Raw genomic sequence first — 25,000 nt, 5'->3', positions numbered from 1 at the left:
ATGACTAACATGCCACTTATCAGTTTAAAGTCTCTTTGCCGATCGAGCATGTCACATTATCAATACTCGTCTTAATGGTAATCAGCTTCACATAAAAACTATAAAATGCATTTCCGGTAGTTTCTGTGGAGGCTGCGACTTGCTATATGTGTGGAAATCAATGTTAACCGGCATTCGTTGTTGATTAGCGGTAAACAAAACTTGATGTTTATTCTTCTCCATATTTGTCGCATTCAAATAAGGCAATATAAACACATGAACAAACATACATATTTAATTAACAGCATAAAAAATTAATCGTTGCCACACAGAATTGTTTATAATTAATGATAGCTTGAATTAACCATCCGAGTTTGGGTTATGATCGATACCAATGAGCTCTTTAATAACGTCTGGGCTAGGGTGCGCTGCTGGCTTTCAAATGTCATGTTTAGCGGTAAATCTAATTTATTCAAATCAACGTTCTTGCATTAAAATATATGTGTATATATAGGTGTGCATCACAAGTCCATCTCCAGTGAGCGGCGGTATCTAATGTTCAATAATTGATGAGTTCATCGAACAGAACGGAAAACCACATTCCTACAGTAATTTGAACAGTTTTCTTTTTTTGTTATTAATCCATTGGTTACACTTGTTTGAATAAATTTATTCATTGGCGGTGCCCTTGACTTTATGCAGCTTTAAAACTAAGAAGATTTGTATTTTTTAATGAAATGTTTGCGATATATTTCCGTAGCATCCGTTTCGACCGGTTCTTTACAAATTGATCAATATCATGGTGATTTATTGCTGAACCACGTCATAAATCGTAGAATATTGTAAATATTCAACTGCAAACTGAATAAGCATTTACACAACATGGGCCTATCTTCTTGCGAAAACTGCCGGTTCTGCGACAGGGAGCCTAAAACACCAGAACACCTACTAATCGGCTGCACAGCATACTAGGAAGGCCCTTGGAACCATGTTTCCGAATAGGGATAGCATCGCCTCACTAGCACCCTGCAGAATATTGGACTTTATCAATATGCTGGGGCTGTGGGAGTCCTTGTGATTTAGGAGAGGGCACAATAGACCTAAGGTCCAGGTGCATTCCTCATTTAATAATATAATCTAACTGAACAGAGTCGGTTAAAATTATGGGAGAAATTCTATTGGTCTATAACTCTTGATGTCACCCTCGCTGTTTCTATGGAACTCTTGCAGTGTATTTTGTAATAGGAAAAAGGAAAGGTTCTGTTATAATAACCCCTACAACAGCAACTGTGTGGCTATCAATCCTTAATTCTATGTCAAAATTGATTCTGGAATATGTTGAGACAGCTATTACACCTGAAATGCCGTAAGACCCAAAACCACATTCAAAATATGGCATTACATATATATGTATATGTATGTACATTGTGCATCGGACTTAATGCGTACGTGGCCGACGGCTGCTGATACTAAAACTCACACCGCTCCACCTAATAATAAATTAAAGAGCTAAACATACAATGCTTCAAATGACAGCAGAAGAAATGAAAGGCAGAGGGAAGGTAGTCTCGTCCCAGCAAATGAAAGATTAAACTTCGCAAAAAAGTTTAAGGTTGTCCACGGCAGGAAAGTTGAATGGAGTAACTCCACGGTTGACCTACTATTAGGGCATTGGTGCAGGATCACGTACCAAATTTATCTATAAGACGTTTTTCGAGCATTTTTCAAGCAAAAGCCCTTGCTCTAAATAGGTATGTAGAGACTATCGCAATGAAAGTCATATGAGCACAGCATACGAGATTACATTGCTTTTGGTCCAAGAGCGGTTAAAAATGTTGAAGAGTCGACAATGACTGACTAACGAGGTGTGCAGATATTTCCGGAATGGCGGGTCCGGAAACTTGCATTGTGTTAGTCTCCATAACATAAAGGAGCTGCTTTGCAAGGTAGAGAAAGAAAGGACACGGAAAAGTGTTGGCAAAAGCATAAAGGCATGCGCCAGGCAAAGTTAATAAGAGAAGATTACAACTTCATTAAATTTAAAAGCGTAATCAATTGTCCGAGACACAAATTCCGGCTATTTGTGGCATTTTACACTTGGCACTGTAGGCTTAAGAAGCACTTATTAACATGGGTACAGCCTTTTGTGTAAATTACAGGTTCAGCAACATGGAGCTGAGAACCCTGCACGGCAGTGTGTAGACGTAAGGTCAAGGCCTTTGGATCAATGTTTCCGAATAAGGATCATTAGCACCGATTAGGGTAATTGGAATTTATCAATGCACTAGGTATATGTGATTCATTGTGACAGAAGAGAAGGCATAATAGATTTTAGTTCGCGTCCTTTTAACATTACAGTGTGTAATCTCCCGATAGGTTTTATAAAAAATATTTCGTTCAGTATTTCAAGTATTTTAATAAAATTAAGTTGACATATTTTCTTAACCACAGTATGGGTCATCGTTAAAAAGAGACATATTGATACAAAGTTATATTAGTCTTGAGTTACGTAGATCGTTGACGAGACGAGTTCATTTTTGAGTGGATATCTGTCTGTCCGTCTATCCGTCTATCCGTGCAAGCTGTAACTTATAAAAATTGAGATGTTGTAATGAAACTTTGTACAGTGGTTTCTTGCAAAAAAGACGTAGTCATGATTTATTTACTTTACAGTATGCAAATCAAAAAGAAACTTTTCCCGAATAGTGCGCTTATTATGACCAAAAATTGTAAATATCGCTCCACAATTGATCAACCCTCCAGATACGGAATTTATGAAGATATGTTATTGAAATTCAAAGCAAATCCTTTCCTGATAACAGTATGCCTGTATACCAAAAATAAGTTGATTCGGATGAAGGCTTTTGTAAGCCGGCATATACCTGATACAAATATTTTCATTCCCATAACAGCCAGTTTTACGCAAAGGAATTGATCCAGATTTCATCCGGCCAAGACAAAAAAATTAAAAAAAAAGATTTTCGAACTTCCGTTCGCATATATCGGGGAATATATGCGTTAACTTTGTGAAAACGAGAGAGTGTGTTTTGTGGCTAAAATGGATAAAATCGACCTAGACCGCACATATGTAACTAATATCAGGATTTTCGAACACCCAGCTGACTTTACTCCATATACATATGGATATTGGTGATGGTAACAGCGAAACTCAGGCGAATTTTGATAAAACCAGGTCAATACATCCTTTAATGTTAAATTCTTTCGCCACACTTTTTTATGTAAAATTTTGACAACGTAAAAATTGCACCGACTTTGATACAGGCAACTTCAAGGGTATATAATGTTTGGCTACACCCGAACCTACTTGTTATATATTGTTCATATGTATATGCATTATGTATGTATTCAAACTTAACAAAGTTTATTTCAAGCTTAAAATGTAATACAAAGTACAAGCAACTATTTACAAATACTACAATACAATATTGAAATAAGTAGGTACGCATATTTGCACGAACATTTTATAATTTGCTAGAACTTCGCTTAGCCAGAGGACCATTACGATTAATGAAATGGTTGATTGGTCCAATAATGCGCTCTGGATGATTCATGTGCACATGGTGTGAGCCGTCAACTTCTAAATATTCGAAGTTTTTTTTCGTTTGCAATATTGCTAATACCTCATCATAATACTTTTTATCTTCGAAATAACTAGATTGTTGGGCTTTAATAAACAAGTAGGGACACTCAATACGTTTTGCCATTTCTACGCAAATTTCCTGTGTACCAACCATATAATTGTAGAACTTCAAACGACGATCTCGACAAAAGAAATATTTGTCTGGATATTTTTCCGATTTTTGTATGCTTCGCGCTAACATATGTTTACAGAGATCTTTGTTAATAGATTGGAATGTTCCGATAAATATGCGTTCAATAAGTTCGTCGTATGAGTAGCTTGGTGGTTCCTCATTCGATTGATTGCGTTCATCCTCTTTTAAAAAACCATCCATTCGCGTTTCCATGCTACGTACAACACTGGCGGGTAGACGTTGATGCGGTTTCAATGCATCCAGACCAATAACCATGTCGACTTTATCGTGGAAAACAGCAGCAAATACAAAAGCAATAATGGAGCTCATAGAATGCCCGATTATGGAGATCGTTTTCCATTTGTATTGTTTCATTATATATAGTATAACATACAAATTGTCAATGGTGTTGTAGTAGCATCCATCCGGAAGGCGCGATGAGAGTCCATGCCCGGGCAGGTCTATGGAGAGGAATGGTACATCTGGCGGCAAAAGTGGTACTAGTAAATCGTAAGTGCCAGCGTTATCTTGCCAACCATGTAGTCCTAGTATAGGCTGAACATCTTGGGGACCATACCATTTACCGGATATATGTCCCCAAGGCACGGGGATAGTAACCTCAGCAAACTAGAGTTAATTTACACAATTACTAGTTAAAGTTTCCGAAAATGTTTAACAAAACTATTTACCTCACGAGTAGGTGGCTCATCCGTTAAATCACCTGCATGACGATAACGCCGGTTTCCGCCTTTTTCTAAATCCATACCTTTTCCAGAGTCTATTTAAGAATAAACATTGTATAATAAATGATGTACATACTTGTATATATTTTTCAGTGCAGTAAAGTAACTTACGTGGTAGTTGGAATATAATAAAATCTATATTACCATAAAGTAATTAACTGTGATAGTATGATTTATCTGTAAATATAGGGGTGTAGATATATATACATATGTGTATAAATATTTGAACTTTGATTTGATTTTTTTACAAATACAGGTGTCCGAGCAGAAAATGTAAAAAAACAAAAAAGTAATGCTATACGAACACAATCGCTTTTGCTAAAGGATTTAGTGACCGGAAATATAACGGAAGCTAGTTAATTATTTCGTCCTTTTTAAATGAATATAAGTAACATAAAAAAATTTTGAACTATTTTATTAATAGTTTGACAAATTTCGCAATTTACCTTCGACCTTTGACACTATAAATAAAGGTCCTATTCGCTCGATAATTGTATTTAATTCACAAATTCAATCCTATATAAGTTAATATTTAGTTAGACTAGTTATGAATGAACTTCTACCATGATAAGAAACACATAGCATCTGCGTTAGTACTTTGCTATTACTGTCACAATTTATTTCCATTTATAAATATTGGCAACACTACGTTGCCGAATTCTAATGTAAAATGCCGCCGTCAAATAGTTTTCATAATTTCGATTTCAATATAACAACAAACTTTACCAATATCGTAATGTTTTTTCTTCAAAAGTGTAGATATATGATATATATAATATAATTTGCAATAATGTATATAATTTTCATTACAGTAAACTTTGTTTAGATATAGTATCATATCAGTGAAAATTCATTATGACTTCTAAAGGTTAAGTTAGAGAACTATATAAGCTGGCAGCACCACGAATTAAATCATATGAAAATTGACGTTTTGAGACAACAACAAAATTATGTTTATTCTAAAATTTGGATAATAGAAAACAGAAGTGAATTTTTAAATTACCAAGTTTTTTTTTTAATATTTTTATACTAAATAAAAAAAGGTTCTTCAAAGTTGTAAATGAAAGTAAGTTGTAACGTTATTAAATTTTTAAAAATTAAAAGTCCACGTAATTATAGATTGGTTTGTAATATTGTGTTAGCTCTTACATAGGTTATTACAAGTTTATTTTTTTTAAATGTTATTCAACACGTATAAATTAAAGATTAGGTATTTAAGTGTTTGTAACATTTATACAGGTTACTAAATTACATTGCGAGGTTTTCATTGAATATTTTTTGTGAACCACATATACCGAATTAATATCTTGTGATATTAAACCTGATAAACGTTAAGTAATATTTAACTACAACGCATTAGAAATTGTAAGAAATAGGAAAAAACCCATGCGTCATCATTAGTTTTTGGCTGATACATACTAACTTTACAATATATAAGTACGCTTTTCTGCAATCATGAAGCCTACAGGTAGCAGTTTTGCATTGCAAAAATGCAGAAGCGGTATAAATAGACAGGTATATTCCTTATCAATTGTAAATGCATACGTATTATTTTTCCCTGCCAAGAGGCCTAGAGGTTGCAGTTGTGCATAGCAAATAGAGTTATAAATAGATGGGTGTAATCTCGATCAATTATAATTGTAATTTGTGGTGTACAAAATCTTATGCGAAGAATATACTACCAATGTAACCAGCAAAATTACAAAAAATTAAAAAAAAACAATGCTCCGGCATTTTATCTTTTCACATACCGTGCTTCTATTAGTGAATCAGTCTAAAAAAAATCAGGTCAAATGTCGTATAAAGACCTCATTTCAATGCAAACGTTAACACCGATTATACAAATAATCGCTAATATGAAATAAATAGTATATTCTCAGATTAAAAACATACAATTACTTATTAAAAGCGACAACAAAGAATTTTCATTCTACATTTAATACATTCGCAATTTAAATCTACATATGTATGTACATATATACATAGTTGCCGGCGTTATAATGATATTTGCATTTCTGTCGACAAAGCGCAAAATGTATGTGATAATAGTTGCGTTGAAATGCAATTAACTAGTTGCCGACTCTCGCCACCTGCAAAAAAACATTAAATTTATTGCTTGTTTTATTTGTAAACACCTTTTCTTTAATGTGTTTTTTAGCGATTACCTTTGCACAATGTGTAAAAGTGTTTGACGCAACAAGTGAGCGGTTTATAATAGTGTGTGTTTGAGTTTAAGTGATTGGACATCTATCTTTAAGCATTGAACTTTTGAGCGGTGAGCACATTCATTTCTTCGCAAATGAAATAAAAACTTAACTAGTTCTTCATAAAAAATGTAAAAATATATCGTCACCTAAAAAGCAAAAGAACATAACATCAAATGAATTGAAATTGAGTAGATTGCATATGTTATATATGTTTACTGAAAGTTTAGTTCGTCTTTGAGAAATAATTAATTGATATTTAAAATTTAAAATAACGTACGTAAATGCATGATGTTTGTTTATTCCTTTCCCCTTTTGAAAAGTAATATTACGTTATTTTCCATTTTAAGTGACGAACTTTACACCGAAATGAGGTGCATAAATTGTAAAAAAAAAAATATTGTAATTATCTAATTGATTTAAAAAATCTAGTTTCGAGAAAAACGACACAGGCACATGTAAGCTTACCCTAGTTAAGAGATCGTTGTTGTGTCTGTAACCACATATAGGTTTGGCAAATACTGTTTGGTTACAGCTTACTTAAAGGCGGGGAATATTTATTCTGTGAAGAGGGTTTTATTTTTGAAGTTTTAGTTAGACTTTGCCTAGCAATAATAATAGTAGTTATCGTAATTTTTAATGTGTGATTATTTATTCGTGTGAGAAGTTATGCGGCGTCATCACAGGGCGCTAATTGTACGATAATCGATTTTAGCTATATTATGAGGTTCACATACATATATAAATGCATATAATGAGAATATTTAATCTGTGTTGATAAGTGTTTTTAATGCTTTTACTACCGTTGTATTTCAAACTTTGTATTCATGAGATGTATTATGGTTTCTTACGAATTTTACTTTTTTATTTCGTATTAGTTTTTATGAAGGAAATTAGTATGTAGCGGAATTTTTCGCTGCAACTAATTTAGTAAAAGTTTTTATACTGTTGAATTTAGTACTTCTTTTTAAAGAGTTGCGTTTGGTTGTGGATAGACCGATATAACTATTTTATTGGAGTTAAGCACAAAAAAAAAAGAAATTAAACAGGTGCGTTAGTAATTCCGTATAATTCTAAGTTGATTTTACATTGAAAAGCAAGTAAAATTAAAGCATTTATTAGCATTATTTAAATCATAACAAATTATAAGCTTATTCTTTCACAATTTTGCAGCAAAATAAAATTCGAATTAAGACAGCGAACTGTAAATGAGTCCAATCATGACTTTTCTTACGGAGATTAAAAAGTTAAGACTGATACACTTATGTATTGCCATCACTTTCTTCATATCGGGTCTGGTGATAAATTTGGTGCAGCTAATACTTCACTTCACATTGAAGCCCTTCAATGTTGTGCTCTTTAGACGCATCATGTTTTATTTGTGCTATTCGCTAAACTCACGTAAGGAATATCTGCATTATCTCTGCTTTATAAACCAATTTAAATAAATTACTTACATAATAAACTTTCTTCAGAGCTACTATTTGTTGCCGAGTGGTATTCGAATAGCAAACTACATGTTTATATCGATCCAGACGATTTGGAGAAATTCTGTGGTAAGGAACATGTTTTGTTAATGATGAATCATACATACGAAATTGACTGGCTAGCCGGCTGGATGTTTACGGAGAAAAATCACGTTTTGGGTAATTGCAAAGCGTATGCCAAGAAAGCTATATCATATGTACCCGCAATCGGTTGGGCTTGGTATTTCGCTGAATTTGTATTCTTAGAGCGTTCCTACGATAAAGATAAAGAAATAATTGCGCGTCAATTGAAGGAGGTGTTTGCGTATCCAGATCCCGTATGGTTGCTGCTAAATGCCGAAGGTACACGCTTCACACCGAAAAAGCACGAGGCCTCCGTTAAATTCGCTCAAGAGCGTGGTATGACCGTACTGAAACATCATTTAATACCGCGCACCAAAGGTTTCACTGCTAGCTTACCCACGCTACGTGGCCGCTGTCCAGCCATTTACGATGTAAATTTGGCCTTCAGAAAGGACGCAAAGGTTTGTTAACTACCTAAAGTTTTTTCGCATAGTTTCACTTTTAAATACTGATTAACGGTTTACTTAAAAAAATTTCTTAGCACCCACCGACTATTTCTACGATATTAAATGGCTACCCCATAGAGGGTTACATGTTTGTCCGTCGTATCCCACTCGAGAATGTACCTGAAGATGAGAAAGCAGCTGCGGAGTGGCTGCAAAATTTGTTCCGCGAGAAGGATCGCATCATCGACAGCTTCCACACAACAGGCAGTTTCTTTGAAACATCAGGATTTAAGGAAGTGCCCGTAAAACAATTTAAATATAGGCCATATAATCTACTCAATTTTGCACTCTGGTCATTATTTTCCATCTCATTAATACTATACTATCTAGTGTCTTCATTTTTGGCACAAAATTGGATTAGTCTTTCGATTGCCGTCGGCATACTGTTAGCAAGTAAGTTAATTGCACTTCATTTTCTTAAATAAATATCATATTTTACTTTCTTATATCCTTTTTAGTCTACGTAATGATGGTGAAGTCAATAAATATGTCAAAAATCAGTAAAGCTTCCTCATATGGCTCCGAAACATCGAAGTCGAAGTAATACAAGTGTCAGTCATACTATTGTATGAGACTTGCGGGCGACCATCCATAACAAATTTTATCGATACGCTCAAGCGTAGACCATAAAACAAGCGTACAAACGACGAAATTGTAGCATAAATAGTCATATATGTAATTCAACTGTTATGTTCGTTAGAAAAACGGCAATCATTTAGTTTATATTTCATCAAAAAAAGTATCAGCGATCAATTTATGTATATTTGTGATACACTTGCGAAAATATATTTACAACAAAATATAGGCACAAATTTACATATGAATGTGTATAAGGCAAAGTGAATGAAGAACACATTGTAATTATTAAATTAATATATTTTTATAGGGCTACAGTAAAATAGCGTTGCCTGTGGAATGTGTTAGACCAACAGTAGTCTAATTAAAATGAATTGTAAGTGCAATTTTACAGTTACCTAGCATTCCAATGTCAGTAATATGATTTAGTTTTGAATGAGAAATTATAGTCTTCTTGAAAATGTTTCCACATAATCACAAAGCACAATTGAACCACCTATAATAAGATATTTACGATTTTAAAACAGCCCTAGAGCATGAGTTTTAAGAAAAAACTTCCTTTAGTCTTAATTGTAAACCAAAGGAAAAGGTTAAATGGAGATTATTATTGTAACCTGAAATGAGACGAACAAAAGTTTTACGAACTTGGAGTAAATATGCAAATAAAATCAGTTGTAAAAAAAAAAATTTAAATACTGCATATTTGTTTTACAATTATTTTTATTATTTTTTTTTTAATCATTAACAGTTCTAACCTATTTGTTTTACTTTAAACCCATTAACCATATATTAAACCTATTAACCCTGTACTAATTGTTTTTAATATATATTTTTTATTTTCATTTGATTGTACATATTTTTTGCTCTATTTTTTTATTATTATTTTTGTTTTCTTTATACTAAAAGAAGTATAATCAATATTTTGATCATTTAACCGAAGCTTAAATAGCAGGCAAAATTCAAGATGCATACTTGTCAATATTAATTGTTTTATTTACTTTATTATCAATAGAATTTGAAGAATGCATCGTTAATTTTTTTTTCATATTACCGTGGCTTTATTTTAAACGGTATGGTAATCATATAAGTGTCTGAGCTATGAAAATGCACTAATTTTTTATTTAATTATTAAAATCAACTAGCCTTCCATGTTTAGTATCTACGTAAAATAAATGCAAAGTGAATGTCGCAAAGTTGTTTATTAGTACAATTGAATGAACCATAGCAAATTTTGTGAATTAAGATAGCAAACATGCGGTTTATGTACACCATTCCATTGGTTTAAAAACTTGAATTCATAAGTAGATAATTAGTACAAATTATTTAAATAGGCCCACCGTAAAAGTAAATATATGGAATGAATTTATCGAACACAATATTTTACAAATTAATGTCTAAAAATTAATATATTAAAATATATTGGAAATTTTGTATGTGTTTAGGTGAATACTTTTATAACCCGAGTTTATAAACAAATCAATTAATTTATTAATATTTAATTTTGCTTACTAATTACATTAACTTCGTCCGGAATCTATCTACAAATTATGACAATACTGTTTAAATAATACATTTTATGAACTTCTGTAGGAATATAGGTAATATTATCAATTTATGATTTTTTATCTAAATCATATCTATAGTCATTAATTTCGATATAAAAGGTACTAAAGTTCGAAAAAACAGTCAAATTGCGTATATCCCCGACCTGTGTGGAAATTGAGCGATTATGGCTCTACGTTTGTTTTGGAATATCTAGTAGTTTTCTAGCAAAAAGTTACAGCTTTTGATGGGTAGAGTACACTATTGTTTGTAACAAGATTTTACTTTAAAAGTATTTTTACTAACATTTTTTGGATATGCTTCTGACTAAAGGCAAACCTCAAAAAAAAAAAAAATAATAATAATAAAAAAATAAATAAAATAATAACGAAAACTACTTTTTATCTGTTATACAGAATTAAATGATTTTTGAATGTTATTGTTATCAGAAGCATGTCGCTAGAGGTTAATCTTATATTAAAAAATGACTTTGTGTGTAAAATTATATGTACAAATGAATTTTTATAGTAATATAACTATTAGAAAAATACACGAAAGAAGTTATTTCTTTATTATCGGATTGTCTAAAAAAAATTTATTAAAATACTTGTTTTACAAACTAAAATTATTGTTTTATTTAAAAAGAGTGAACAAAGAGTTTTCATGAAGTTTTATGCTTTTCAATCAAATTTACAGAAATATAGTTTATGTGGATATAGGGCAAAACATTTTTGGAAATTCGTTATCCCAAGCAAATGAGATTGTATACGCCTAACGTTAAATTTCGTGAAGCTGTTAAGCCAAATATATTTAAAAAGGATAGTAGAGAGTTAAATAAATAGGTACAAATATTTGTATTGAGCAATAAAGTTGCAATAAATATTTACATCGTCGCAGTTTTTTATACATATATATACACACACATTTTTTAAACAAAACCACAAAAACTATAAAAGAAATAAATATAATTGATCCATACTGCATAAACAGAGCACACATGATTTTTCCTTTCTTTGATGGGCAAATTCTATTTATAAATTTAAAGTATGCATATATTTGCAAATATTTACACACATTTATACACTGAGCTATTCAATTAATTAACGCACAATTGACTAAGGTCAGTGGGAAAAGCATTTCATGAATTTAAAAGTAACCAACGAGTTGAACGAGTTGGATATTTGCGAAAACAACAAAACAGCTGGTTTCACTGAATTCTTTCATTGCCACATTGGAGTTTTTATTAATTCGAATAAATGTATTAGTTATTTTCATTTCTTCTATTTAATTTAATATACACATGAATAACATACACATTATAAATGGACGACAGGAAATACAACATTACTAAATACCTTTTGATTTCAATTTCCATAAGTCTTGTCAAACTCTATTACCATTTTGACAGGAAGAGAAGTCAATTGCCAAAAATCAGCTGGGATACAAGAAGACGGACGATTATATATTCGTGAATTTATACAACGCTAGCATATAATTGTTATCGCTTTCTGTAACAAATTCGTTTTCAACATTTAGGTAGCTTATCACATTGTGTTAAAGAAACATATTTATATTATTGATTATCTATATTACTCTTTTATAGATTGCCGCGTTTCTTTAGGTACTGCTGTTTAAAGATATTATTAAATTTCTTGGCGTTTTAGCCAATCGATATATTTGACTTTTGTTCACATGCATATAATCTGATTATATGCGTATTTATAAAACAACAATTTATTAAAAGTTAATTTTTTAATGATTAGTAAATTGTGATAAAGACAGTGTTAACATAAAACTTGAAAAGAACAATTCATTCATTTCGAAGTTACCTGGCACTTATTGCACAACCCTCATCTATCGTCGAGCTTCTTTTTAATCATACTTACGTACATAATTTAAAGTGACCTTTGGAAGCAAATTTTTGAAGATTGTACGCGTACTGGTATTACACCAAAGTGATCTATTCAGCCACATTTTTATACCAAGCCAAGTTACTACCAGGTTTCAATTAATGCAAATGATACTTACGAAAGCTTTTGCTATCAGTTGCAATTACGTCTGATACCTGCTTGGAGAGATTTTTCAGTCTTTCTTCAGCGATTGTTGTGATCAGTGCTGTACTGATCGCCAAGCAGCGTAAATCTATTTAAAATATAAACAGTAAATATATATATTTTTTAGTAATAATCATATAAATATATATATATATATATACATATATTTATTGTGAAAGTGAAAATACATTATACACTGTTTGTTTTCTTTTGCTAATGAGTTGGAAAAATAACAACGCAAAAATTTGCTTATAAATTTCACTTTATACAGTATAAAAAATAGAACTTTTTTCAATAAACCACAGTCATCCATAATCTCTTTTTTAATTTTTGATTAGCTTTTTAGCATAACACGTTAATCATGACTTCGTTGGCGGAGTTGAAAAAACTCACAATTGTGCATTTAGGCATAGCCGTAACCTTCTTCATATCGGGTTTGGTGATAAATTTGGTGCAGCTGATACTGTATATCGCTTTGAAACCCTTCAACGTCGCGCTCTTCAGACACATCATGTACTATCTCTGCTATTCACTGTACTCTCGTAAGTTGAAATGCAATAAGAATTTAATTTATCATAATTTATTAATGTTTTCTGTGTCATTTTAGAGTTGATATTCATTGCCGAATGGTACTCAAATAGTACACTACATTTATACATCGATCCAGAGGAATTGGAAAAATTCTGTGGCGAGGAGCATGCTATGATTATTCAGAATCATTCATATGAAATTGATTGGCTGTGCGGTTGGATGTTTGCCGACAAAGTAAAATGTTTGGGCAATTGCAAAGCATATGCAAAGAAAGCTATTTCTTATGTGCCTGTAATGGGTTGGGCATGGAAATTCGCTGAATTTGTATTTTTGGAACGTTCGTACGACAAGGACATTGAGATAATTTCACGTCAATTAAAAGAGGTATTTGCTTATCCTGATCCCGTATGGCTGCTGCTCAATGCTGAGGGTACACGTTTCACACCAAAGAAACATGAAGCTTCCGTTAAATTCGCGGAGGAACGTGGTTTACCCGTATTGAAACACCATTTGATACCACGTACAAAAGGTTTTACAACAAGCCTACCAAGCATGCGTGGTCGCTGTCCCGCCATTTATTCCACTACTTTAGCCTTCAGAAAGGAAGCCAAGGTATGTAATACATATATTTAAACTTTTATTATGATTACTTATAATATATACTTTAAATCTATCAATATATACCGATATATTTTTATACTCTTGCAACAAGCGAATGAGTTCATAGATGGGTGGTTCCAACCGACACTGTAAAAATGAATGAAATCGGGTGTTAACGCCGCCCAATCTCCATATAACGAACGGTTCCGTTAAAAACAACCAGAAGTGCGATAAATTAATGAATAAATCGTCACCTGAAATGCAAAATAACGTAACAACATTTTCGGAAATTTACAGAGGCATGAATGAAGCATGAAATAAAATGGAACATGAGTGAAACAAAATTTTAATATTGGTTAAAACTGGTTTATATGTGACCGCAGAACCTGAAAATGTTGAACATATGTAATATTATGTATGTAATTTGAAGTAGTGAAGCGTAATCAATAAGACACTCAATTTTTAATTTTTTGATGATACGTTATTTTGCATTTCAGGTGACGAAATACTCCTGACTCTTATTCTTTCACTTTCCAAAAAGGAAATAAATTATCAATAAATGTATCGGGATAATATTTTGCTCGATTAGTACGCTTAAATAGGATCCCTTATGACCAAAGATTGAACAAATCGAACCAAAACTATTCTTCCACACTTTCCCTACATCCCATATAACTTACCTGAAGGTATTTCCCTTACTTTGATGCGTGTAAGCTGCAAGAGTATGAAATGTAGAGTCACATCCGAACTTAACCCTTCCTTACTTGTTATATATGCAGAATGCACCGACTATTTCCACACTGCTCAACGGATACTCTGTCGAAGGTCATTTGCATGCACGTCGTATTCCAGTGGAAAGTGTGCCGGAAAATGAAAAGGAGGCGGCTGAGTGGTTACATAATTTGTATCGCGAAAAGGATCGTTTGGTCGACAGCTTCCACACAACTGGCAATTTCTTTGATGCTTCTGGCTTAAAAGAGGTGCCCGTTACTGTTTTAAAATATCGCCCATGCAGTTTAATCAACTTTGCTCTCTGGGCTGTATTTTCGATATCGCTGGTACTTTATTATTTGATATCTTCACTTTTATCACAAAATTGGATCGGTCTTTCGATTGCTGTGGGCATACTTGTGGCATGTAAGTGCAAATCGTTTTAATTAAATTTTCTCATAGTAATTTTTTTTTTGAATTTTTTAGTCTACATACTAATGGTTAAATCAATCAATATGTCAAAAATCAGCAAAGCTTCATCCTACGGTTCCGAATCGAAAGCGGACGCAAAGACGAAGTAATTGCTCTGAGCTTGCATGCTTATACATACACATGTACGTCTGCATCTCTGCGAGCGATTACCAATTACAAGTTTTACAAACATGAGAACGTATGTATATAGCCATAAATTTACTTTCGTAATACGAGTATGAGCAATGTGTTTGCTTCTAAAATTTGATGAGTATAAGGGGACAAAGTTCAACAGAATTTTTAATTCGTGTTCCCCATTACCTGCACTACATGTAAAAATGTACATACATACTACATGTACTTATTAGTCATGTTAGTGGACAGCCAATTGAAATTATTTAACATCGTGATCATAATATTCTGATCATAAATAATTACTACTGACCTTTGATAAACAACATGAATTTGTTGTTTGTAGGCTGTAAGCCATTGTACAATGACCGTCAAAATTACGATTTATACTGTGGTTGCCGAAAAAAATGTTAAAAAATCTTAACATTTATATAGCTTTAGAAATCGACCAAAAGTGTGTAATTGACTATATTTCCATTTGCGAATACTTTTATATTTATATATAAACGGACTAATTAGAAAAGCACATACGAGCACTTGTTCATTTTTTAGACTGCAGAATGATATTGAAATAAAGCGCAAGGATACGTGTTTTAAGCTTAAACCTAATTGTGATCAATTTTGGGTTTTATTTGATTTAGGAGAAAATATAAAAATACATATTATAAATATGTATGTATATTTGCAAATTTATAATTTGCTCAAATTTTGTGCCAATGGTGCGGGTTCTACGTTCAATAAAAATTGGAGATGGCATTAATTAATAATTTCATAAAATGCTAATTTGTTTTGCATGCTTTCTCTAATTATTAAGTAAAATAGTATGCACACAAAAAAACACATTAAAAACTTAAAATGTTGGCTTATAGAAAAGTGACCGTATAACAACAGTTTGCATTTTAAGTCTGGCTTGTACAGAATCTTCCAAAAATGTTGTGCCAGTTATACAGGCAATTTAATTTTACTCATTTATCGACAATTTACTTTTTGATTTTTCACTGAATAATTGTAATTGATAAACATACATATTAGATTGGTAGAAATGTAACAATTCAAACAAATATTATGAACTTATAAATATTGTACTTCTTACAACCATTAATGATATTCACAATAAAATTATATTGAAATTTCGGTTTTAAAAATAAATTTTATTATTGTTTCAATGTACATTTGTTTTACATGCCATTATATACATACATATGTATATAGAAACGTTGTTATAGAATGTCTGGCAGTCAATTGCGGTTAATCACTTCCGCTTGCCGTAATTGTTCCGCTGCTAATGAGGTGCGTTGGTCTAAAAAATACAGCGTCTTATTGCATTTTTTATTAAAAACAGTAATAATTTCAAAGTTTTATGCATGTAATGGCCCAGAAATTTAACAGTAAAAGTTCAAAGTGTACGTGTGCATTCATACCTATGTATATATGTACATATGCTACATATATGTTTCGTTAAAAAAATAAGTATTATCGTGCCTTTTTATCACCTATCATGCAAGGTAGCCTAAAAAATTAAAAACTGCTTATCAACCTTTGTTAAACTGATTTAGTTGGCTTTTTCAAAAGGAAAAAATAAATAATTAATCGGTTATTGGACTATAAAATACACACGATTTATTGTTAAAGCATGAAAAACTAATCTTTGAAGTAGGTATGGACTCTCCTTTTGTACATTGTACAGGCGCAGATAAGTCAAAGACGTTACGTCATAAGACGAGATTAGTCAAATCAGTACAGATCAATAAATTAAGTACAAGTATGTCTGCATGTGCAAAGTAAACGTGCGCTAAGATTACCCTGCTACATTGTTCGATTTTAATATGCCAGCATGCTTACATACATACATATTTATGCTGATTTAGTATGTGCACACAAGACACATTTTCGTTTAATGTTTGAGAAAATCAAATTAGATGCTACAATATTTGGGAATTTAGCCAATAAAATTAAATAAACCGCACATCTGTGTACTTGCAAGGAGATTTACTTGAAAACAGAGTTTAAAAGCATACAATGTAGATATGCACATAACCACACAAAAGTCGGGATTCTTATTTTTATGGAATACTTTTTTTTATGGTAATATTGTAAAGTTTTAGGTTTCTTATTGATAGTTTAGCACCAAAATAAATCAAGAATATACCGCAAATATTTCAGAAGTGGGTGTTTAGCGCCAGAGTGAAGTCTTTCGAATGTATGTATTTTGTATTGTATTATTCTTGAAGTATAAAGTAGCTGCTATTTTTTGAAATTTCATAGAATTCTGTTATCAGTCCGTTGCCACGCTTAAATAAAGACTTTCACATAATGCTATCAGACAATATACTATACATACATACATATGTATGTAAATATGTATATGAGTTCGTATTTTGCCAATTATACCAAAACAGGCATGTTTCAGAAAGAAATGTTTTCATACCCCACACAGCATTTCTTTGGATTACTGATAGCGAAATTTTATATAAATGGAATTATGTTTGTTTATACATACATACATATATGTACTTATATGCAAATACTGTCACTAGACTACAGACAGCTTCTTAATCAGGCTTTAGTCATTTCATTATTTGCTAATATTTTAGGACACAGCAGCAATTATTTGAATTTACAGTACCCAATATTTATACTTTTAAGTGTATTAGGTATAGAAATATGTGAGTGTGGATGTACGTTTATTGTGCCCAGCAGAATTACTTACTTGACTTGAGATGCAAGCATAGCTGCGAAAAAAATATTTACAAAAATATGCACAAAAATATGTATAAATAATAAATGCTATTTGCACACACACATTTATGTACTGAACGAGCTGATTAATTAGCGAGCTACTGATTTTAGTCAGTCGTTAAATGACACTGCTTTAGGATGCACATTAAGTTTTTGCTTTTGTTTATAACGGTTCTGCTTGTAACTGATGTAAGTGCATTTAACGATGCATTAATCGTAAATCTACCGAACGGTAGAATACGCGGCCGCGATAACAATCACTACTACAGTTATGAATCCATTCCTTATGCAGAACCACCACTTGGTCCACTACGATTTGAATCACCGCGTCCATATACTAGAAATTGGACGGATACATTTGACGCGACACGTGAACCAATCGAATGCATGCAATGGGATCAATATAAATCTGGCGCCGATAAACTACACGGTGTCGAAGATTGTCTCACGGTAAACGTTTATAAGCCAAAGCTGCCCGCCGTTGAAGTTGCAGAAAATGGTATGCCGGTAGTTGTGCTTATACATGGTGGCGCCTTTATGTTCGGTTCAGTGCGCGCTAATGGGCACGAGAATTTTATGCGTAACGGACGTGTAATAGTTGTGAAAATGGGTTTTCGTTTGGGTCCTTTGGGCTTTCTCAGTACCGAAGATGCGGTTATATCGGGTAATTTCGGCATGAAGGATCAACGTTTAGCGTTGCAATGGATTAAGACAAATATCGCACGCTTTGGTGGCGATGCTGAACGTATTATGGTATTGGGTTTTTCCTCAGGCGGCGTTGCCGTACATTTACATATTTTGGCACAACGAAATTTTACAGAATGTGCCAAAGTGGCCGCATCCTTTAGTGGTGTCGCCTTTAATCCATGGGCTATTACGCATAAGACACGGGAGCGCGCCTTTGAATTGGCAAAACACCTGAACTGTCCAGATGTCAGTAGCTCACAATTGATTAAAGAATGTCTGCAGCGTAAACCGGCAGCGGCTATTGTACGTGGTGTGCGAAATTTTCTTGTCTTCGGCTATAATCCATTCACCACTTTTGGGCCTAGCATTGAAGATGCTGCTGTTGAGGATGCATTTTTGACGCGTTCACCTCAGCAGATAGTAGAATCAGGAGATTTCGCCCAAATACCTTGGTTAGTGTCTTATGCAGCACAGGATGGCGCTTACAATGCTGCGGAACTGTTACAACGCATGCCACGTAGAGAGGAGTTGATTGAAGTATTTAACGATCGGTGGTATGATTTGGCGCCATACAATTTGTTCTACAAGGACACTATGCATACTGTAGAACAGATGGATGATTACTCGGTAGCATTGAAACGTCGCTACTTGGGAGAAAAGGAATTCTCGATTGACACCTATCCGAGTGTGCAACGGATGTATACGGATGTACTGTTCCGAAATGGTGTGGAGCAAGCAATACGTTTGCAGCGACAACACGCAACTAGTCCAATTTATGCATATGTTTATGATAATCCAGCGGAAGAGGGTATAGGTGAAGCGTTATCACACCGCAAAGATATAAAAATGGGTGTGTAAAAATTAAACCAAATTTTCCCCTTATCTTTACTTTGACACATTCAAAAATTTTCACTTCAAAGGTACTGTGCATGGAGATGACTTCTTTTTAATTTTCAATCGGGTTGGGAGAACTAAAATACGCGCCGATGAACAAATAATATCGCAGAAATTCCTTAGAATGTTGGAAAATTTCGCAGCAAAGAGGTAAAACAACTTGAAAATTGTGAGTTTATTCCCTTTACTTTTCATATTCCTTTTTAGTGATGAATTAAGCTTTGGCAATTGCAAATTTGTCGACAATGTTGGAAAAGAGGAGTATCAGCTAATGTTTATAACAAATGATACATGTATTAATAAATCAATTTTAACTTTGCCATCGTTTTAAAAATATAAACAAATTTTTAGTTTTTACACAAAATATTTCTTATTCCTCAGTATTTCCATATAAGTCAATTTTACTGTCCAAAAAGCGGAAATCATTTAATATATGTAATTTATTACTATAGCCCGCAATAGACATGAATTTTATGGGCTCCAATTGCCATACAGCCGAATAAGCAGCGGTATGTTCTAAGGGTATATTTGCTTGTATGTCACCATTCATGGCATAAAACTGTGCATGACTGTGCTCGCCGGCCACAAATAGGTTTTCCTCGACGAAATCGCAGACATGAACCTTTCCTGGAAACTCGAAGTCCCGCATGCACTCCATAGTTCCCAAATGCCAAATCGAAAACTTTGGTCCACCGCCACATATGAGCCAATCATCATTGGTAGCTACCGCTCCTATCCATTTCCCATATTCTGGACGCATTAGTTGTGCATTTGAACTTGGTTCTAATTTTGCTGTTGCCTCCTTTTGTTGCTCACTCCAAAATCGAACTGTACCATCTTCGGAAGCTGAAAAGATGCGCCCTCTATCGCTACCTGCTACACCATGTATGTAATCAGTATGGCCCCGATAGTCTCGTACAATGTGTCCATCCTCTAAATTGATTTGATAAATTATATTATCGCCACAACCGGCATACAGTGTGTCGGTTTCGGCACGTAACCATAGAAAATTCACATCGGGTACTTCAACGGCATCCACGTCTAGCGGTATTTTCACTTCCCATTTACGTGTAGCGCTCAGTTCTCGCTTTTCTTCGTTCCATGATAGACCGTACACAACACCGATGGCACCCACAATAAGAAAATCGCGATGACAACAGAGACTGTTAATCTCTGTTTGACTTGGCTGTGGGAAAACAAGTACTTTAGATCTTGGTGTATCTGTTTTTTCTAAGTCATGCAAGCTGAAATTGAAATAAAATAATTTTTTATATAAATAGCATGGGATTAAATGTTAATATTAATTACTAACTCTTGGGCAAAAATATCACCAAACCGGTTACCGGCGAACAAAAAGCGACCAGATTCCGAAATGGCTTGTGATATCACGTTATTGTACATAATCTTTAGCTTTAAATCTTTCATTTTGTATATATAATAATAAATATTTTGTATGAAAATACTTTGTAAAACAACGCGTTACTATTTTTGCCGGTTGTTGATTAAAAATCAAGTAAATAATTCTCAATTACCAGCTGTTTTGATTTTGCTTTAGACAGCATTGCCATTAAAAGCAATTGTGTGGAAAGAGCTGTTATTACTTGTCATGCTATCGATAAACCGATAATTTTAGTGAAACGGAAAGGAATGAGTTTGGAAATTTTTTAATATAAAAAATTAAGTATGTGTCATCGACGCAATATTTGGTATCAAATCCCTATTTGGAGTATTTAATTTATTGTATCCTAAACCTTTGTATTATTAATAAACCTTTTATTTTAATACCCATATTCTCTTTTTTTTATGCAGGTGAAGCAGTAGCTGCTTGTTTACATTTTTGAATTAGTCGCTTTCATACAGCTTGCTAGAATGCGCTGGTGCTTTCAATTCAATTTAAATTATTTTCTTTATGATAATGTGAATAACAGAAATTGTTAAATAATTTTCCGATTTTGCAAAAGTGATATATAAATAGTCTTATAAATCATAAGCCAAATTTTGGATATCAATGCTTCTGGCTAAGATTTCTTTATTTTTTCCATTTAGAAAGAATGCACTTTATTTTTACTTTTTTCAATACTTTTTGTAATACGCAGTGTATGTATTAAGATCTTAATATTACAGTCCGAGTTTCAATTTCCTACATTTCTAGTATCGTTTTATTTATTGTTAAGATTTTGTTATGGGCTTAAGCAAGTGACCATAGTTTGTATATATGTAACTTATGCACTACGGTTTAAGGGTTCGACATCTGTACATACTTAGACACCTACATACTTATGTATGTATATATTTGCATACAGACCACATTGATACATAAATAAGGTTGTTTATATTGCGGTTCTGTACAAAAAAAAGTTACTTATAAAATTCTATAAATAGACATCGCCACATACATTTTTCAATATTAATAAATTTGCTTCTTGCATTAATTAAAATATTATTATTTAACATTTCTGATTAAATATCCATAATTTCGTGAATGGCTACTACATACATATATACTTGTAGGGAAAGAAATGTATCTAAAATGTTTAGCTAGAAATTCCAGACATTATTCAATTCCATTGGTTCATTAGAAAGCTATTTCAGGCTTTAATAAATAAAATTAGACACAAATGAGTAGCAGCAATTAATTTATTAATGCTAATAACCAATCTGTTTTCATTTTAATCGAACAAACAAACAGATTTTAAACTGATTTATGTCCATAGTAAATCGCGCCGAGAACACTTAAAACTCAGACATTGAATTAATAATAACAGATCCAACAGAATGGACAAAACAAGTAGATAATTTATGCATAATGCAAATAAGTTTATACATACATTTGTGCAGATATGGAAATGCTTAGCCATAGGAGCAATTAGCAATAATATTAATTTTATTTAGTCAGTCGTTTCTTCTTTTCGCAAGGTGGCGCCAATTAGAAACTCCAAGCGAAGCCAGGTCCTTCTCCACCTGGTCTTTCCAACGGATTGGAGGTCTTCCTCTTCCTCTGGTTCCCCAGCGGGTACTAAGTCGAATACTTTCAGAGCTGGAATGCTTTCGTCCATACGTACGACATGACCTAGCCAATGTAGCCATTGTCTTTTAATTCGCTGAACTATGTCAATGTCGTCGCATATCTCGTACAGCTCATCGTTCCATCGACTGCGGTATTCGCCGTTGTCGATGCGCAAAGTACCATAAATCTGCCGCAGAACTTTATCTCAAAAACTCGTAACGTCGACTCTTTAGATGTTGTCATCGTCCATGCCTCTGCACCATATAGCAGGACGAGAATAATGAGTAATTCATAGAGTTTGGTATTTGTTCGTCGAGAGAGGACTTTACTTCTCAATTGCCCACTCAGTCCAAAGTAGCACCTGTTGACAAGAGTTATTCTGCGTTGGATATCGAGACTGACATTGTTATTGCTGTTAATACAGATTCCAAGATAGACGAAATTATCTACGACTTTGAAGTTATGAGTGTTAACGGTGACGTTGTCGCTTAGCCGCGAGTTCAAGGACTGTTTGTTTGATGACTTGACATATTTCGTCTTACCCTCTTTCACTGCCAGACCCATTTGCTTTGTTTCCTTTTCCAGTTTGAGAAAGCAGATCTAACGGCGCGAGTGTTGAGGGCAATGATATCAATATCATCGGCATACGCCAGCAGCTATACACTGCCCGAATAAGTTCTGCAGCTCGAATTATTTCCTCCAGGAGCAGATTGAAGAAGTCGCCCGATAGGGAGTCACCTTGTATGAAACCTCGTCTGGTATCGAACGGCTCGGAAACGTCGTTCCCGATCATAACGGAGTTTTAGGTATTGCTCAACGTCAGTTTACACAGCCGTACTAGTTTTGCGGGTATACCAAGTTCAGACATCGGGGCATAAAGGCAGCTCCTTTTCGTGCCGTCGAAAGCAGCGTTGAAATCGACGAAGAGGTGGTGTGTGTCGATTCTCTTTTCACGGGTTATTTCCAAGATTTGGTACACGGTGAATATCTGGTCGGTTGTTGATTTTCCAGGTCTAAAGCCACACTGATAAGGTCCAATCAGTTTGTTGACAATGGGCTTCAGTCTTTCACACAGTATGCTCGATAGAACCTTATTTGTAATGTTTAGGAGTCTTAACCCACGGTAGTTGGCGTAGATTGTGGGGTTTCCCTTTTTGTGGATTGGGCAGAGTACATTTAAATTCCAATCGTTGGGCATGCTTTCGTCCGACCATATTTTATAAAGAAGCTGATGCATGCTTCTTATCAGTTCTTCGCCGCCGTGTTTAAATAGCTCGGCCGGCAATCCATTGGCTCCCGACGCTTTGTTGTTCCTCAGACGGGTAATTGCTATTCGAACTTCTTCATGGTCGGGCCCCATCGTTATCAATTGGGTAATCGGGTTCGCCTTCTCCTGCCGTTATATTCTCACTGCCATTCAGCAGGCTGGAGAAGTGTCCTGTCCACGAAGGAAGGTTGCGATCCCAGCAGCTTAGTAGTCTCCGCGAAGCTCATCCGCCAGTTCATTTACGGCTACCCATTTGCGTCTCAGGATCCAGAAAAGATGGACCGGGTCACAAATTTAGTGCCTGTTAAGTCGTTCTACGTACTGCTGGACTGTTAATAATTTAATATAGTGAAAAGGCTGAGTTCAGATGATGTCAAACATTGTGTAACCTGTTGTTTATAAGAATTAAAGATACTGCTTCTCGTTTTTATAAGACTTTATTTCTGATACCAAATAAAATTAAGGACCTTAATGAATAATGTCGAAAACTGTGGAACAAAATCGACAGGATGTAGAACCTTCGGTCATAGTTCGGTGTGTAAGGGCGCTTTGGCAAGCACCGACTACATGATCTCACTTTAGGAAGGAAGGTTCAAAGTAAATATAGAGAAAGATGGTTGGGGAAACGTATGCTACCTCTAAACATTTATACGGATGGCTCCAAAGTGGAGGGTGGAGTAGTACGGGGATATTCTGTTCAGAGTTAGGCATAAAGTAGCTTTTTGGGATTGCCAGACTAATATTTCAAGCTTAACATTGTCTGGTGGCGTCTCAGGTCTTCAGAATGGGCTGACAGATCGAGAAGACTGCAGAAAATGTCAAAAGAAAGACAACGGGGAAACAACGGGCATCTCTTATGCACTTGTCCGCATTGGAGAGACTCAAATTTAAGTATGTACCACGGTATAATACACTGAAGAGGTATCGATGATAACTACTCCTCATGGACGTAGGAGCTGAACTCCATCTGGTATCGCAAAGGACTAATACTGGTCTATGCGTAGCTTATTGGCTTACCGGACTAACCGAACAAA

The 25,000-nt window shown here is 33.9% G+C and overlaps 5 protein-coding genes and 1 long non-coding RNA gene across 13 annotated transcripts; 3 read left to right on the top strand and 3 right to left on the bottom strand.

The window, feature by feature from the left end:
- Positions 1-3,333: 3,333 nt before the first annotated feature.
- LOC105223260 (probable serine hydrolase) lies at positions 3,334-5,104 on the bottom strand. Of its 3 annotated transcripts, none has more exons than XM_011200925.4 (4): positions 4,942-5,104; positions 4,640-4,672; positions 4,442-4,530; positions 3,334-4,379 (listed from the first exon to the last, which is right to left on the bottom strand). In XM_011200925.4, the coding sequence occupies exons 3-4, from the start codon at positions 4,514-4,516 to the stop codon at positions 3,462-3,464; spliced, it is 993 nt and encodes a 330-aa protein (XP_011199227.2). In that variant the 5' UTR covers positions 4,517-4,530; positions 4,640-4,672; positions 4,942-5,104; the 3' UTR covers positions 3,334-3,461. The 3 variants fall into 3 exon arrangements, with proteins under 3 accessions (XP_011199227.2, XP_011199225.2, XP_011199226.2); XM_011200923.4 differs by having other exon boundaries at positions 4,607-4,672; positions 4,942-5,103; XM_011200924.4 differs by lacking the exon at positions 4,640-4,672.
- Positions 5,105-5,404: 300 nt separating this feature from the next.
- Positions 5,405-10,014, top strand: LOC105223261 (1-acyl-sn-glycerol-3-phosphate acyltransferase gamma). 4 transcript variants are annotated; one of them, XM_011200926.4, is made up of 5 exons: positions 5,405-5,561; positions 7,873-8,100; positions 8,175-8,710; positions 8,791-9,148; positions 9,214-10,014. In XM_011200926.4, exons 2-5 carry the CDS (start codon positions 7,908-7,910, stop codon positions 9,297-9,299), a joined length of 1,173 nt encoding a protein of 390 aa, XP_011199228.2. In that variant the 5' UTR covers positions 5,405-5,561; positions 7,873-7,907; the 3' UTR covers positions 9,300-10,014. The 4 variants fall into 4 exon arrangements, with proteins under 4 accessions (XP_011199228.2, XP_029404950.2, XP_019844820.2 ...); XM_029549090.2 differs by having other exon boundaries at positions 5,450-5,538; XM_019989261.3 differs by lacking the exon at positions 5,405-5,561 and adding an exon at positions 6,659-6,770.
- Positions 6,447-7,394, bottom strand: LOC109579357 (uncharacterized). The gene is made up of 3 exons (XR_002183829.3): positions 7,168-7,394; positions 6,661-6,848; positions 6,447-6,585 (listed from the first exon to the last, which is right to left on the bottom strand). It is a non-coding gene; the product is annotated as an uncharacterized LOC109579357 (long non-coding RNA).
- Positions 10,015-12,268: 2,254 nt separating the features above from the next.
- Positions 12,269-16,521, top strand: LOC105223263 (1-acyl-sn-glycerol-3-phosphate acyltransferase gamma). Of its 3 annotated transcripts, none has more exons than XM_011200929.4 (5): positions 12,269-12,409; positions 13,266-13,469; positions 13,535-14,070; positions 14,838-15,195; positions 15,256-16,521. In XM_011200929.4, the coding sequence occupies exons 2-5, from the start codon at positions 13,289-13,291 to the stop codon at positions 15,348-15,350; spliced, it is 1,170 nt and encodes a 389-aa protein (XP_011199231.2). In that variant the 5' UTR covers positions 12,269-12,409; positions 13,266-13,288; the 3' UTR covers positions 15,351-16,521. The 3 variants fall into 3 exon arrangements, with proteins under 3 accessions (XP_011199231.2, XP_029404951.2, XP_011199230.2); XM_029549091.2 differs by lacking the exon at positions 12,269-12,409 and adding an exon at positions 12,471-12,494; XM_011200928.4 differs by lacking the exon at positions 12,269-12,409 and adding an exon at positions 12,691-13,033.
- Positions 16,522-17,658: 1,137 nt separating this feature from the next.
- On the top strand, positions 17,659-20,058 carry LOC105223265 (esterase-5B). Its single transcript, XM_011200933.4, has 3 exons — positions 17,659-19,648; positions 19,719-19,842; positions 19,900-20,058. Exons 1-3 carry the CDS (start codon positions 18,250-18,252, stop codon positions 20,021-20,023), a joined length of 1,647 nt encoding a protein of 548 aa, XP_011199235.2. The 5' UTR covers positions 17,659-18,249; the 3' UTR covers positions 20,024-20,058.
- LOC105223264 (THO complex subunit 6) lies at positions 19,860-21,240 on the bottom strand. The gene is made up of 2 exons (XM_011200931.4): positions 21,005-21,240; positions 19,860-20,936 (listed from the first exon to the last, which is right to left on the bottom strand). Exons 1-2 carry the CDS (start codon positions 21,115-21,117, stop codon positions 20,063-20,065), a joined length of 987 nt encoding a protein of 328 aa, XP_011199233.2. The 5' UTR covers positions 21,118-21,240; the 3' UTR covers positions 19,860-20,062.
- Positions 21,241-25,000: the final 3,760 nt, after the last annotated feature.

Source organism: Bactrocera dorsalis, unplaced genomic scaffold (assembly GCF_023373825.1).
Source record: "Bactrocera dorsalis isolate Fly_Bdor unplaced genomic scaffold, ASM2337382v1 BdCtg341, whole genome shotgun sequence".
Taxonomy (NCBI): Eukaryota; Metazoa; Arthropoda; class Insecta; order Diptera; family Tephritidae; genus Bactrocera; species Bactrocera dorsalis.
Note: the sequence above shows the minus strand (reverse complement) of the source record. Positions and strands in the feature narration are given on the sequence as shown.